This window comes from Loxodonta africana, chromosome 3 (genome assembly GCF_030014295.1).
Source record: "Loxodonta africana isolate mLoxAfr1 chromosome 3, mLoxAfr1.hap2, whole genome shotgun sequence".
In the NCBI taxonomy this organism is placed as follows: Eukaryota; Metazoa; Chordata; class Mammalia; order Proboscidea; family Elephantidae; genus Loxodonta; species Loxodonta africana.
The window spans coordinates 138,988,425-139,003,455 of NC_087344.1; the positions used below are offsets into that span (position 1 = coordinate 138,988,425).

The 15,031-nt window shown below is 37.1% G+C and overlaps 1 protein-coding gene across 1 annotated transcript in view; it reads left to right on the forward strand.

Moving 5' to 3' along the window:
- The window catches only part of DPYD (dihydropyrimidine dehydrogenase), a 972,677-nt gene extending 959,736 nt beyond the window's left edge, over positions 1 to 12,941 (forward strand). The window contains exons 22-23 of the mRNA XM_010598084.3: positions 7,741 to 7,881; positions 11,517 to 12,941. Of these exons, the coding sequence (XP_010596386.1) occupies positions 7,741 to 7,881; positions 11,517 to 11,687 (312 nt within the window). The 3' untranslated portion in view covers positions 11,688 to 12,941. The remainder of the gene's footprint in view (positions 1 to 7,740; positions 7,882 to 11,516) is intronic.
- The last annotated feature ends 2,090 nt before the right edge of the window (positions 12,942 to 15,031 follow it).

The window sequence follows — 15,031 nt, forward strand, 5'->3', positions numbered from 1 at the left end:
GCAATCCCTGACTCTATCAGATAGTGGCATCGAAGTGGTAAACTTCATGTTAAACTCATTCTTTTGTTCAATACTGCTTCAGAAAAAGGAGAGAACTGAAAGGTAATAGTGCTGTAATTTCAGTTTTCTTGATAAATCTTAACTTACCAAGAGGTATAAAAGGGTACATACCGATTGAATTGCTAAGGATTTCAGCAAGAACCAAACCCATTGCCATCGAGGTGATTCCGACTCATAGTGACCCTATAGGACAGAGTAGAGCTGCCCCATAGGGTTTCCAAGGAGTGGCTGGTGGATTTCAACTGCCTACCTTTTGTTTAGCAGTCAAGCTGTTAACCACTGTGCCACCAGGACTCCAGCGTTCAAGAGCGGTGAGTATTCCCAGTATTATGCTATGGCTACGGAGTCCCTGAAAACCAGAAGTCTTTGTGAGCCAACATACTATCCAGCATCTCCTTGCCTCCTTGAAAGCTAAGGAATGTCAGGAGACCTCAATCCTCTGTCAGGGAATAGTGTGGGGGCCCCTCTGCCAGCGGGCATCCAATTGAGTGCCTCTTTATCACTCCCACGTGTTGATTTCCATTTAGCAATGGAATAGCACTTACCAGGCATATTGGAATATTTTGAAGCTCCAATTATATGAAGGGATCAGAAAGAAAAAATTCTGAAGGATGAAGAGGGCAATCATAAGCATTGCTGGAAGTCTGAAAGGGAAGAATAAGATAAAGAAAAAGAGACCTACCTGGCCCTTGCAGTAGTTATGCAGGTCTCCTTCTACAAGATGAACTGGGACCTTCTGAAGAAGTTCCTGGTAAAGAGAAGACACCAGGAGCCACCTTCAGGAGGAGGCAGATTTGTCCCCTAGCTGTGGGGAGCTGAAGTGACAGTATGCACATTTGGCCCGGCTAAATGAGAAATGTGCTTTATTCCCAGGCAGCATATAACAGAGACTTGAGAGTCTGCCAAGACTTATAAAGTCCACTGAGTGCTGCCCACTTCTGTTGATATGAGAATAATTCTCATTCTCTTTATGAAACCTGGAATGTATCTTTAACATCTCTGAATTTCTGTGTAGAAAAATGGGTGGTTTGGGGCACTAGTGATGTTTTCAAGGAGCCCTGGTGGTGCCGTAGTTAAGCGCCTGGCTGCTAACCAGAAGGTCAGCAGTCCAAACCAACCGGCCACTCTGTGAGAGAAAGCTGTGACAGTCTGCTTGGAAAGATTTACAGCCTTAGAAACACTATGGGACGGTTCTACTCTGTCCTATAGGGTCACTGTGAGTTGGAATCAACTCAACAGCAATGGGTTTGGGTTCGAGTTAGTGATGTTTTCATCTCTTCTTCCGGCTGCTTCGAGTAAGAGATGGACTGTATCTCATAAGACTGGCAAGATGGTGTTGGCAGGAGACCAGTCAGCCTGATCAAGTGGTTTATTAGTTCAATTGAATTGTGGAAGGGAAGAGAAAAGTACTCAGATAAAACCGTAAACCCATATTAGATACAATGAAGCATAAAAGTGATGGTTCAGAAAGAAAAATAGTGGCGGACTTGCCCAGCAATTTCCAGTAGATGCCAGAGAAATGGGCTGGGGACAACATTAATATTCTCAGTTGTCTATATACCAACAAATTTTTCAGATGAATAATTATCAAACTGAACTTAAAAAAAAAAATGAGCAGAATTTGGTAAACATAATCTCTTATGTCTTATGGGGATTTGTTGAGATGTGATTCCTGACTTGAATGTGGCAGTGGAAAGGTATATATCCTGTTCAGAATAAATAGTTGTAATTGGAGGACTGGGGATGAGCAGTATACGTGAAAAAGATATACACTTGAATGGAAATCCCCAAACCTGAGGATGTTGCATGGAGGAAGCAGCTGCATGAGAGTGAAATGAGAGAACACCAGAAATGTTATCAGAGGGACTACATCAGAGACCTCGTAACCAGACGGCTAATAGGGACAGGCAAGATAGAGGAGTGACATAAGCCTTTACAGGCATCAGATGAAAATCCCACTCCACTAAAGGCAAAATATCTGAAAAGTTGTTGAATTGCCTTGTGGAAATTTAATCTCACAAAGGAAAGAGATGCAATGGGGGGACTTTCTGCACTTGGTTTATTTCTGGCTTTGAATAAAAATCTGTTTGGGGAAAATGGCAGCTAAAGGAATCTTGAGAGAAAGTAACCATCCTACGTCAACTTAGAATTCCTTAGGCCAAGGAAAGGAAGTCTGAGCTTAGATATACAAGTTTCTTACCTTCAGTAAATCTAATTTCAGGAAGTTTAGAGAAAACAATAGATACAAGTCCATAGTTAGGGACTCTAACATATAGATGGATCAAAAAAGAATGAGAAGCTGTCAAATAGAAATTTGATGGTATAATCACTAAGTATCCAAGGAGAAAGAAAAGGATTAAGCATTTAGATAACTCTCTGTTTAGCAGTTATATGAGAAAAGGCAGATCACAATACTGAAGGTGAACACAAAAGAGTGGCATCAAGATTTAAGGATGGGACAGGAGTTCCAAGCCTCAAATGGTCTGAATTTGGAGAAAATCTTAAGAAAAATGGAAATGTATTTTTATCTGTTAAAAGAAAAAAGAATACCCACTACTTATAGCAGATGGTGTAGTGTTAAATTACAATTAGAATTTTTTTTTATTCCATCCCTATTATAATTCTATCATCCCCATAGAGAATGCTCTTAAAACTGAAAAAGGTAGGAAAAACATATTTCAGAGTTGAAGCCTAAGATAGATAATGATATGGTAAAAAGACTCTTAGCATCTTTAAATGAGTTTAAATTCAAGGCTTCTGGCAAGAACTTTCTGCTGAGCCTGCCCCACATAAAAAGAATACAGTCATCTGGGCCACGGATCTGTACTGAACTAACCTTCCTCACATCTAAACCTCACCCATCTGTCCTTCTCTTTCACTAATAAGCTCCACTTACTCCCCCTCCCATTCCACTCTCCGTCACCCACTTCAGTTCCTAGATTCTCATTTGCTTCTATCCTGTCTCTTGATTTACTTGCTGCTCTAACCCTATTCTCCCAATCTACTATGTATTTCTTGGATCATGGTTTGTCTCTCCCCTCCATCTCAGCATACACAACCTGAGTCTTGCTATCAGAGTTCCACTGAACTTAAACTCAAGATCTCACTTTCTGGGTGTATAGTCCTTCTCTCTGCTTCCTAGCTCAGAGGGCATTTTATAGAATATCAAGGATGAGTTGCATGCTATATTTTTGAAAGCATTTTTATGTAAGATTGATTTGCCACAATACTGAACACATAAATGTTGCTTCAGGTTCTTTAGAGAAAGATAAGGTGGATGTGATGGGGCGGCGTGGGGGGTGGGGAATAGAAACAGATCCGAAAGCTGGAGTCCTAATCCCTTTGCTATTCTACAAAGATCATTAAACTTTTGACTTGGAAGCACTTAGTAAAGGAAGAAGTTATTAAGAGTCAACGTAAATTCAATGAGAACAAACCAAATTAACTCATTTCCTGTTTTGTTGATTAGGCAAGTAGTGAACATAATGTAATAAGATAAGAACATGTAATACTGATAATGGTACAAAGAAGGAGATTGAACAGCTACACTCAAATAATTTAAATATTTAAATAGTTCCCTCTGCCTCTGCCCTTGGTCCTAGCCATTGAACAGCACTTATTTACAGGAAGGAACGCTGGTGGTGAGCTGGTTAAGAGCTCAGCTGCAAACCAAAAGGTCAGCAGTTTGAAGCCACCAGCAGCTCCTTGGAAACTCTCTGGGGCAGTTCTGCTTTGTCTTGTAGGGCCGCTATGAGTTGGAATTGACTCGATGGCAACAAATTTGGTTTTCTTCTTTTTCTTTTTTTTTGGTATTTACAAAAATTGTAGAAAGCATATCAATCGTGTGTGTAGAAGACTAGACACTGGAAAAAGGAAGTTAACAGACCAGATAAGTTACAATTTAAAAATACTTCAATTGTCTGTAAAAAAAAAAAAAAGGACCAAAACTAACATACTCATATTAAGCATAATAAATTGAGTACAATGTATCAGCAATGAGTTTGGAATTCTCCTTTTCCTTGCTCTTTGGCCCCAAACTTTTAATATCAGCCAGAAATACTGACAGATCTCTCTTTAAAAAATACTTTTGATACCCCAAACATATAATCTGTGACAAATGTGGGATTCAGAATTTTGTAGCCCTGCACAACAATTTGGTAAGGACTTTTATTTAAATCAAATGTATCATCTATAATTTAAAGAATTTAGCACAGATTTCTCCACACACACATACTCACACTTAAGCATTTCCCCTAATCAGAATGGCTGCCCCAGATTTTCTGACCTCTGTGTATTCACACCCTTCTTGGAATAATGAATGCAGCTTCCCTTAATCTCCACGGATGTGTGTCCAAGATGTGCAGCCATATGTGTTTTTCTGATTACATGCATCTTTCAGCTACTCTAAGTTCCCAGATATGTTCTCCAGGGTATTCCTAAGCTGCCAGTACTACCTGGAGGCTTTAGGTTTTTAACAAATGTCCACATTTTCAGTCACATAGAGTGATAATTCATTGTCTTTGATATTCTTTCCCAAAATAATTTAAAAGAGTTGTCATTCTTTTACCCTTTTCCAGATTAAAAAAAAAAAAAATTTTTAAAGAACTGTGGTGAACAAGGGGAGACTTTTTAATGCCATGTGCTAATAACTTCTAAAGGCTCTAAGCATCTTGTTTTATTTAGTTTCACATTAAATTATGCTGTTTTAATAAAAGGCAACAGCCAATCTCCAATATAGAGCAAAAGGCATATTTAATGTACTCAGACGGAATGTGGATTTGCTTCATACAATAAAATTTCTTAGAGAAAAACATTGTTTCTTTTGAATAAGTCATATAAGCTGATTAGGGAGTTTTCTGTTTAATCATCTTTTGAATATTGACCGATGATATCATTCGATATATGATTTGATTCAGTGCAACAGCTCTTTTGAGTGATTTATTTAGTAGATTGAAGAAATGATTTTCTATCACATATAAATAGCCTTTTATAAACAGATGCACTCTCCTATATTTAATGTATTAAAATATTATTAGAAAATATCAAACTCATTCAGATATTTTGATTATCACTGTTTTACATTTTGAAAAAGTGCTCAACTCCATTTCTGAATTTCCTGTTAATAGTAATGCTAATAAATCAACAGGTAGCAAGTGTTCCATTCAACTATGTGCCTAATATTATGCTATATGTGTAGCATGTAGATATATGAAAGATATATTTCAACAAGTATTTCAACACCTATGATATTTCAGTTATCTACAGGAGCAAAGTACACCCCCATAATATACAAAGATAAATAGAACTAAGACTGCAGTATACGAAGACAAGTATAGAAAATGTCAGTAACATGAAGTGGAATTTACTTAATAGAGAGATAAAAAATGAGTCAGCAGAGTAGAGTGCTTTTGATCATGGTATTTGAAGTCAGGCTGCACTGGTCTGAATCCCTGATTTACTGTTTACTTATTTTATACCTTGAGTCATAGTTGTATCATCATCTATAAACTGGGTGATGTTTAAATGATAAGATGTTTAAAAATAACAGTAGTGGCCTGATACATAGTAAGGACTTATAAGTTATCTGTTATCATTAGTTTCACAAAATAGATACAAACAAATGCTATAGGCCATCAAAACAAGTAAGAAAGGGAGTGGGGAGGGGAGATAGAATGTGAGAAAAAAAGGGGAGGTGGCAAGGGAAGGAGAAAGAAAAGAAGAGAGAAAGATGTTCACCTCTTCACACTGCTTAGAAAGGAAGGATGGAGGAAAGCTTCATGAAGGAGGTGCATTTGAGATGTCTTTGAAGAGTGTAGAGGATTTTTTTTTCTTTCCAGTGGAGATATGAAGGAAGGGCATTCCAGACAGAGGACACAACATAAAATTAGGCCCCTGAGAAGTCATTTAAAGTGCATTCAGTGTGAAACATGAGTCCAGTGTAGCTGAAGCACAAGGTGATTGGGAATGAGCAATAAAATTGATGAAAACATATTAGTAGGAAACCTTAAGTGCCAGCCTGGTGAGACTGTATTTAGTTTAGTAGAGTTTTGAGTCAGGTTAGTAGGAAATTTAGCCTATATCTTTTTGTCTAGATTAAGATGGCGACATTTTATAAGGTGGACTGGGAAAGGAAGAATGGTACAAGGATGACACTCATCAAGTAGGCCCTTCCAACTCCATGAAAAGTAATGGGAAATAAATTGATCATTGTTAAAGATGGTGGTAGACCTGGAAAAAGGATATAAAAGATATTGTAGAAGCTAAACTCAGAAGACTTGATAAAGATGAGATAGTGGAGCAGAGAAACGTTGGAGCAAAACATGACCCTGGAGTTTTAAGCCTCAGTGATCGGAAAATCCTAATGCTGCTCACAGAACTCGGAAAATCAGAAGGAAAAGCCAGTTTTGTGTTGATGATGATAAATTCAATCTGGGTGAATTTAAGGTGCCAATTTTTTGAGTTTGTGAGGGCAATTGAGGATGAAGATATTGATTTGGACATCAAGTGCCCACCCCAAACAGACTGAAGTACAGTTGAAATTATACCGTCAGCACATTGAAAAGAAAATAGTGAGGACATTATAAAGTTTTCTATCATCTTACCCACTGAGAAATGCACTGTATACAATAATGTAAACTTCTTTTCAGTTTGAAAGCTTGTGGTCATGAGTGTATTGTCATTTAGGGCTCAAATAGAAAAAAAAATATATATATATAGAAGGAGAGTCAAGGTCAGAAAAAGAAGAGCAGAAAATAAAATACCAAAGAGAATATGGAAAGACGGCATTAGGAAAGAGTCAATCCTTGAACATGGACCTTGAATTCAGACAAAGGATTCTCTTCTTAAAAGTTAAAAACAAAAGCAGACCATCTTGACAGCATACTAATTTGACAAAAATTGCTGCAGTCTTCTGTTTTGTTTTATGAAACAAAGTGTTTCTTATTGTTGATGAAACATTGTCTGTGCTTCACATACTAAGCACATTTCCAATTAATATGAAGAACAAAGCAATGTGTAACCACATGAAAAAAATCTTCAGTGGTGAATGAAGAAAATTCTACTTCTTAAAAACTAAAAGAGCATCTAATTTAACTATTAGATCAATCTGATTAATTAGCATAAATTAAAATGTTTTAATAATGAAATATATTCTTCAAGACATGACAGGTGGGTGTGCTACCAGGGCAGATTTATAAATGAAATCTAGAATTCAAATACAGTGATATAAATACATAGCATCATACTTTTTTCCTTCATTTCTAGCAATCTAAATAAAGTTGTCAAATGTTAGTGTATTATTACCCTTTGTCACTTTTCATTACTTTTGGATCCTTCAAGGTCCAAAATTGTGAAAAAGCCACAACTGAAAAGAGTGTCATTTCTTTCTCCTGTTCCACAGAAACACTGTTTTTAGATTATTCAGTAGAAAATTCTATTGATTGCTGTTAATTAGGTTTTGTACTTCTAAGCTAGGTATCTATATTGCCCATCTTTCAGATGAGAGAAATATTTAGCTGTGATTATCCTGAAAAGCATATCTATGTGAACTACAATATCCAAAGCTTCCTAAGTTAACCTAATGCAACATTATATAAAAACAGGGAAATTTGGACTGACATTAATGATTATATGGAAATGTCTAAAATGAGAATCCTAAGAAATTCAATGTCTCTCTTTTAGGATGTAATTGGAAAAGCACTGAAGTACCTTGGAATGTTTGGTGAACTTAGCAACGTAGAGCAAGTTGTGGCCATGATCGATGAAGAAATGTGTATCAACTGTGGTAAATGCTACATGACCTGCAATGACTCTGGCTACCAGGTAGGAATCCATCCTGTATTTAGCAGAAAGACTCCATGAGGCATATTTCTGGCTTTTGTGGCAGAACACATCTTCTGTTGCTGAGTAAAACCAAAAACCAAACCCAGTGCCATCGAGTCGATTCTGACTCATAGCGACCCTATAGGACAGAGTAGAACTGCCCCGTAGAGTTTCCAAGGAGCACCTGGCGGATTTGAACTGCCGACCCTTGGGTTAGCAGCTGTAGCACTTAAGTATGTGATTTAAAACAGATGTGTCAAAAGCTTGCAATGGTGGCATTTCTTTCTGTCCTCTCACCCTCATAGCATAGGATGTTTTTTGTTTGTTGTTTCTTTTTAGGAAAGCTGTTCAGTGTGCTGTCTTATTTTAATATCGTTTCATCACTCATAAAATTGTATGCAGAAATCCAACCTAATAAACAAAGGTACACAATTATGAACATTGCTGTTGGATGTCGTTAAGTCAATTTTCAACTCATAGTGACCCCATGTGACACAGTAGAACTGCCCCATAGGATTTTCTTGGCTCTAATTTTTATGGAAGCAGATCACCAGGTCTTTCTCCCACAGAGCAACTGAGTAGGTTTATACCATTAACCTTTTGGTTAGCAGCTGAGTGCTTAACCATTAGGCTGCCAGGACTCCTTTTTTATGAACATTAGGAAAGCATTATGCTTTAACACAGAGGAAAAGGAAAAGAACTACAGTTTCTTGCCATTACACTGAAAGAGCTGGATTCTTTCTGCCAAAAGAGAATCTCTTCCATTCTATATTTATTGAGCTTCTTCCCCAGAAAAAAAAAAAAGGAAAAGTACTTTCCCACCCTACAATCAACACCCATGGAAGCAGCAGTCAAGATATCAAAAGACACATTGCATTGGGCAAATCTGCGGCAAAAGACATCTTTGAAGTGTTGAAAAGCAAAGATGTCACCTTGAAGACTAAGGTGTACCTGACCTAAGCCATGGCGTTTTCAGTTGCCTCCTATGCGTGTGAAAGCTGGATGATGAATAAGGAAGACTGAAGAAGAATTTGAATTGTGATGTTGGAGAATAATATTGAAAACACCATGGACTGCCAAAAGAACAAACTATCTGTCTTGGAAGAAGTATAACCAGAATGCCCCTTAGAAGAAAGGTTGGCAAGACTGTCTCAAATACTTTGGACATGTTGTCAGGAGAGATCAGTCCCTGGAGAAGGACATCATACTTGGTAAAGTAGAGGGTCAGTGAAAAAGAAGAAGACCCTCAGTGAGATGGATTGACACAGTGGCTGCAACAATGGGCTTAAGCATAACAACCATTGTGAGGATGGTACAGGACTGGGCAGTGTTTTGTTCTGTTGTACAGAGGGTCACTATGAGTCAGAACTGACTTGATGACACCAAACAACAACACCACCAACTAGTTGTGGTCCCAGGAAGGCCTTTATAGCTGGAAAGCCAGAGCATTTCTGCTCATGAAATGATCAATTGATTCTTCCTATAGTTCCTCATCCTTTAGCTACTAAGAACCTTCACAGGGCAAGAAGGACAAAGTGGAAACTCGGTTCTCTTCAGGGTGGGCTATCTTGAAAACATTCTATGAATTTCTCTTTGTGAAAGCATTAAATAGACTTTTAATTTGCTTCTTCAGTTATCTCCTCTATATTTATAACCTGCTTTTATATTTTGACATGACTACAGACTTAAACTGGTTGAATTTTAGAAATGAATGAAAACATGATCATATGATTATCATAAATGATGTCTTTAAACATAAGTTTCCGTCAAAGGCCTGGTTTATTGTGAAAGTAAGGGCTCCCCCCACCGCTCCCCGCCGCCAATATGGACTCTGGAGAGAGCAAAATAGAAGTTCACGTTAAAATTGCCAAAAACTGCAGAAAAATGTTATTTTCATTAATTAAACTTATTAACCCATAAAGAAGTAATAAAGTCAAAATAGGGCCTTTAAGAAATGATCAATGGTATTTGCTAAAATAAAATGCTCCATCTAAAAACTGAAGTTTATTCATCTCATTCAACCTGGGGATATGCCCCATGTTGCTCATGGTAGGATCCTGCATACTCTGTGACCACGTAATAAAAAAAAAAAAAATTTTTTTTTTAGAGGTATTAAAAACATACTTTAATTAAAAAAAAAAAACTCTCCTGAGTTAATTTGAAACTCAATTTCTATCTAATTCATTACCTTTTTTTCTAGCTGCAGAGTATCTCTAACAGTTATTTTGAAAATGGTAATCATATGACATTCACTTTAGTTTCGTCTTTCCTCTAATTAATCAAAGGTAAGCCAAGAAGTCCTATAACTGAAATCATAGTATCATCAGGGTTTTAATATCTTGAATCTTAGAAGTTATGACTTCCATCTTGGAATTCTAGCCTTGGTACAACTTTCGTAATATGATTTATTAATGAGAAAAAATAACTATTCATTAAAAAAATTTGGAAAGTCCTTGATTCCTCTACTAAAAAAAAAAAAAGAAAACCAAAATGTTCAGCTGAATGCCAAGTTGTTTTGCAAATTTTCAAAGTATAAGATTCCTAATACATAAGTATTGCTTTAATTTTATTCAATCGTTTCACTGGATTTCTGTTTATAAAAGAGTGCAAGAGGAAGAGAAATAGTTTCTACACATCCCAACAGCAATGTGAGATGTTGTTTACTATACATGGCAGCTACTTATGTGGACAGGTTTTCTTAACGTTTGTTATAATTGCAGTTCTTGTTCAAATAGGATTGTTTCCTTAATGATCACACTTATATCATTATTCCCACTCTTGAAATATTCCTCTTTAACAGACAAATAATTATTCAAAAGAATCATTTCTTAAGGAAAATCTCAATCTTAAATTTCACACGAGGTATTTTTATTGCTCATTATAATTTGATTCATGTTTAAAAAAAGAAGGAAGAATCAAGAATTATATTTTTGTTCTGAAAAATTCTGAGCAGCTTCAGTGCTAGAGACCTCGCCCCAGTTCTCACAGCTGAGTAAAGCGTCAGGGCGGGGCCAGGAAGCCAGGTGTCTTGCCTCAACGGTCAGTGCTTTGGCCACTGCATCGTAGGACAACGCCTGAAATTGGCTTGGAAATCCTCACAAGTCAAAGCCCGCTCTTAAACTATTTTTTTTCTACTGCTTCCTTCTAAAATCGACATGCATTATTTCAAGTCCAAATCAGTGTGTTCCTTGACCCTTCTGATGGTAACCCTTTTCCACTGTCGAGAACAAGGAGTATGAATAGGAGGAGGAGGAGGACGTGGGAAAGAAAACAACACCTCCATCGTCTTCAGGTAGAAAACAACCCATCCTGGTAAGGCTGGAAAGACCTGAGCTCTGCTCAGAACAAAGAAAGCTAGAGAATTACTATGTCAGGAAATATTTTCCTCACACAATGAAGAAAAATACCTCTAAGGGATTTTAAACGTTGTGTTTCTAATTTAAAAGAATTTCTTTTCTCTCTCTTCTTTTCCCCTCCGCTCTGGCAGCTCAACTGTTGCTATAGTCGCACCACAGTACCGGGCGTGGTTGTCTGGAAGGGTAGCTCTACTGCAGTAGAGAAAATGTTGATGCTTAAACGGGGCATTCTTGACCTTTGTGGGCAGTGACAGCAATGCTCTTTCTTTCTGTTTGCAGGCTATACAATTTGATCCAGAAACCCACCTGCCCACCGTTACTGACTCGTGTACAGGCTGTACTCTGTGTCTCAGCGTCTGCCCTATTATCGACTGCATCAGAATGGTTTCCAGGACAACACCTTATGAACCAAAGAGAGGCTTACCCTTAGCTGTGAATCCAGTGTGTTAAGGTGATTTGTGAAACAGTGGCTGTGAACTTTGATGCCACTTACATATGCTGACCTTTTCTAATTGTGATCATTATTTTCGGCTCTTTGTAAATTAAAGAGGATATAATTTCAAAATAAATTTCTAAGTAAAAAATACATAATTTCTAAATAAATTTCTAAGTAAATAAATGTATACTGCCAGTGATCATTCAATTAATGGTTGTAAAATGTAACTCTTTTCTGAGGACAGTTGTTAAATAACTGTGTAGCAGTTAATTGGATTTTTTTTTTCATGGTCAGTTGTCCATTGTGAAATATATTAACTTTCCTGTTTTAATTAATGTGACAATTTCCAAATTGCACTATGCTGTGATCCGTCTTTGATTTCTAAAAACTGTAAAGGAAATTAAGTATTTTGGAACGAAGTGTGCTTTAACATACAAGAAAATGTTTCCCAGGAAGCATTTTATAATTGAGAATTACATTTAGTTTTAACACTGTTTCTGAGAAAGCACGTAGGAAGCACAAATGAAGAAAGCGCCATAAAAACACAAATGAGGAAAACCAGATAGTTATTTACTATGGCAGGAACAGAAAGCCTAAAAAAAAGGTTTGTAAAACTTTACTAGGAATCCTTAGCTGAATTGCTTCTTTTTTAGTGCTAGATACTTAAAACAACAGTATTTGCTAACCATTCACATTGCTCTGTGCTATTCACCACTGATGCCTGGGACAGGTGTCCAAGCTCCTCACCAATGAATCAACATGACATTCTTCTTTAAATATTTAAACTATGTTCCTAACAAGATAAGATGTTAGGGTGGAGCTCTGGGTAAAACCACTGTTCTGCTGTGCACAGATCTGCTTTGCGTGCTTTTAATAGTAACCTTCGTGATTACAGCAATTAATGCTTGAACACAACCCAAATTATACAGTGGGTCAGGTGCTCAATTATTCAAAAACGAAAAATATAATATCGATAATATATCTTAAATGTGCAAAACCAATTTGGCTATTCTTTATTTTACTGTTTCTGTTTAATTTCAAACTTAATGGAATACAAGGGAAATATAGATTTTTCTGTAATTGCCAAACAATATTTTTGTATTTCTCTATTTTTCACGACCAGTAACTAGCATCATGTAAATTCTTTCTCTCTTCTCCGGGGAATATTTTTATCTGAATCTGTATGTAGTAAATCTGTGAGTACTATGCTGTGGCATATTTCTATGATAAACGTAAATCTAGAAAAAAAAATTCATTATGTACTTTTAGTAATGCACATTTATTACAAAATCTGTATGACTGAATAATATCAAATAAAATTTTATAAAGCATTTTAAGTAACATGGTCTTTTGTTGCCTCTTTTGCAAATACACTCTCATGTTATAATATAAAAGGCTGAATAATTTCCCCAAAATTCATGTCTGCCTGAGATCTGTGAATGTAACCTTCTTTGGAAATAGGGCCATTGCAGATGTAATTATGTTAAAATGAGGTCACACTAGATTAATGTGGGCATTAATCCAATGACTGATGTCCTTATAAGAGGAGAATTTGAACACAGAGGCACACACACAGGGAGAATTCTGTTTGAGAACAGAGGCAAAGATTGGAGTGATGAGTCTACAAGCCAAGGATTGCTTGCAACCACCAGAAGCTAAGACACAGATATGGAACAGATTCTCCTTCAGAGCCTCCCAAAAGGCCAAAAACTTCATTTCAGACTTCTGGTCTCCAAAAGTGTACAAGAATAACATTTTTGGTGTTTTAAGCCACCCAGTTTTTGGTAATTTGTTATGGGAGCCCAGGGAATCTAATACACCTGACCACCATTTAAATTTAGAGGTGGAACAGTTTGTGCTTAGTTCTACAGTAAATTCCATTCAACTGCTAGTTCAAATCTAATGAGGGTAATACAAGTATTTTATTCAAATGTTTCACTTCTAGTCCCTCTTAACCAGCTTTCCCAACTGAATTTGGTTCTGTTCTGACCAAATGCATTCTTCACTGAGTACTACCCAAGGTTTCTTGCAAAGGCCCCTGGGTAGAGACAAATAGAAAATAGCAGTGTGTCTACCTTGAAAATGCCATCTTCACTATAGGAAGCATCCATGTTTCTTAGTATTACTCCTTACATACCAAACCAAACCACTTGTCATTGAGTTAATTCAGATTCATGGTGACTCCATGTATATCAGCGGAGAACTGTGCTCCACAGGGTTTTCAATGGTTGATTTTTCAGAAGTAGATCGATCGCCAGACCTTTTTTCCAAGGTGCCTCTGAGTGGTCTTGAACTGCCAGTCTTTTGGTTAGCAGCCAAGCTTGTTAACCTTTGCACTACCCAGGGACTCCGCTCCTTACGTAGTGGTATGATATTGATGCTTATTAAACTGGATTCTGGTTCCCTCTTGTCTTGGGGCGGAGGCGGGCATTTTAACCTTTGGAGGTGGTAACTGCTTAGCTAAGTTCCCCCCAAAAATAAATGTGCCAGGGCTACTTGGATGCCGTAGTAATATATTACCCCTACCTCAATATGATGAGACATTTTTACATATAATGAACTGAGGGAGTTCTTCAGCCTTCTGAGGATATTATGAAAAAAAATCCTATGTATATAAAACCCACTGCTATCAAGTAGATTTGACTCATAGTGACCCCATAGGGTTTTAGAGGCTATAAATCTCTACAGAAACAGACTGCCACATCTTCCTCCTGCAGAGCTGCTGGTGGTTTCCAACTGCCAACCTTTCAATTAGCAATTGATCACTTTAACCACTGTGTAACCAGGGCTTATATATATATATATATATGAGCCCAGGTGGTGCAGTGGTTAAGAGCTCAGCTGCTAACCAAAAGGTCAGCAGTTTGAATCCACTAGCTGCTCCTTGAAAACCCTACGGGGCAGTTCTACTCTGTCCTATAGGGTCACTATAAGTCACAATTGATTCAATGGCAATGGGATATATATATATATATATATATATATATATATATATATATATATATGTATGTATGCCTGAGTCCTCTTCAAGACACTGACCACCAGGCAGAAATTCCCTTAATAGGGATTAAAGGAAAAAGAAGTTTATGACCTTTGCAGCCTGCTCTTATCACAATTCATGGGTATGAGAAATAGCAGACAGAATGCTTTAGCTCTTTTCCTAACTACTTTGGAGAACCGCAGCATGGCCAGGCCTTTGAGTTAGTCCATGGCAATCAATTTTACACAGGTTTATACCTCACTGAAATTTATTTCTGTTGCACTCACTTCCTGCTTTGCATTAAGAAGATTTTCTTATCTAAGATGTTTATACAAAACATAACTCATTTTCCATGTGCAGCTTGCAGAGAGACTCAGA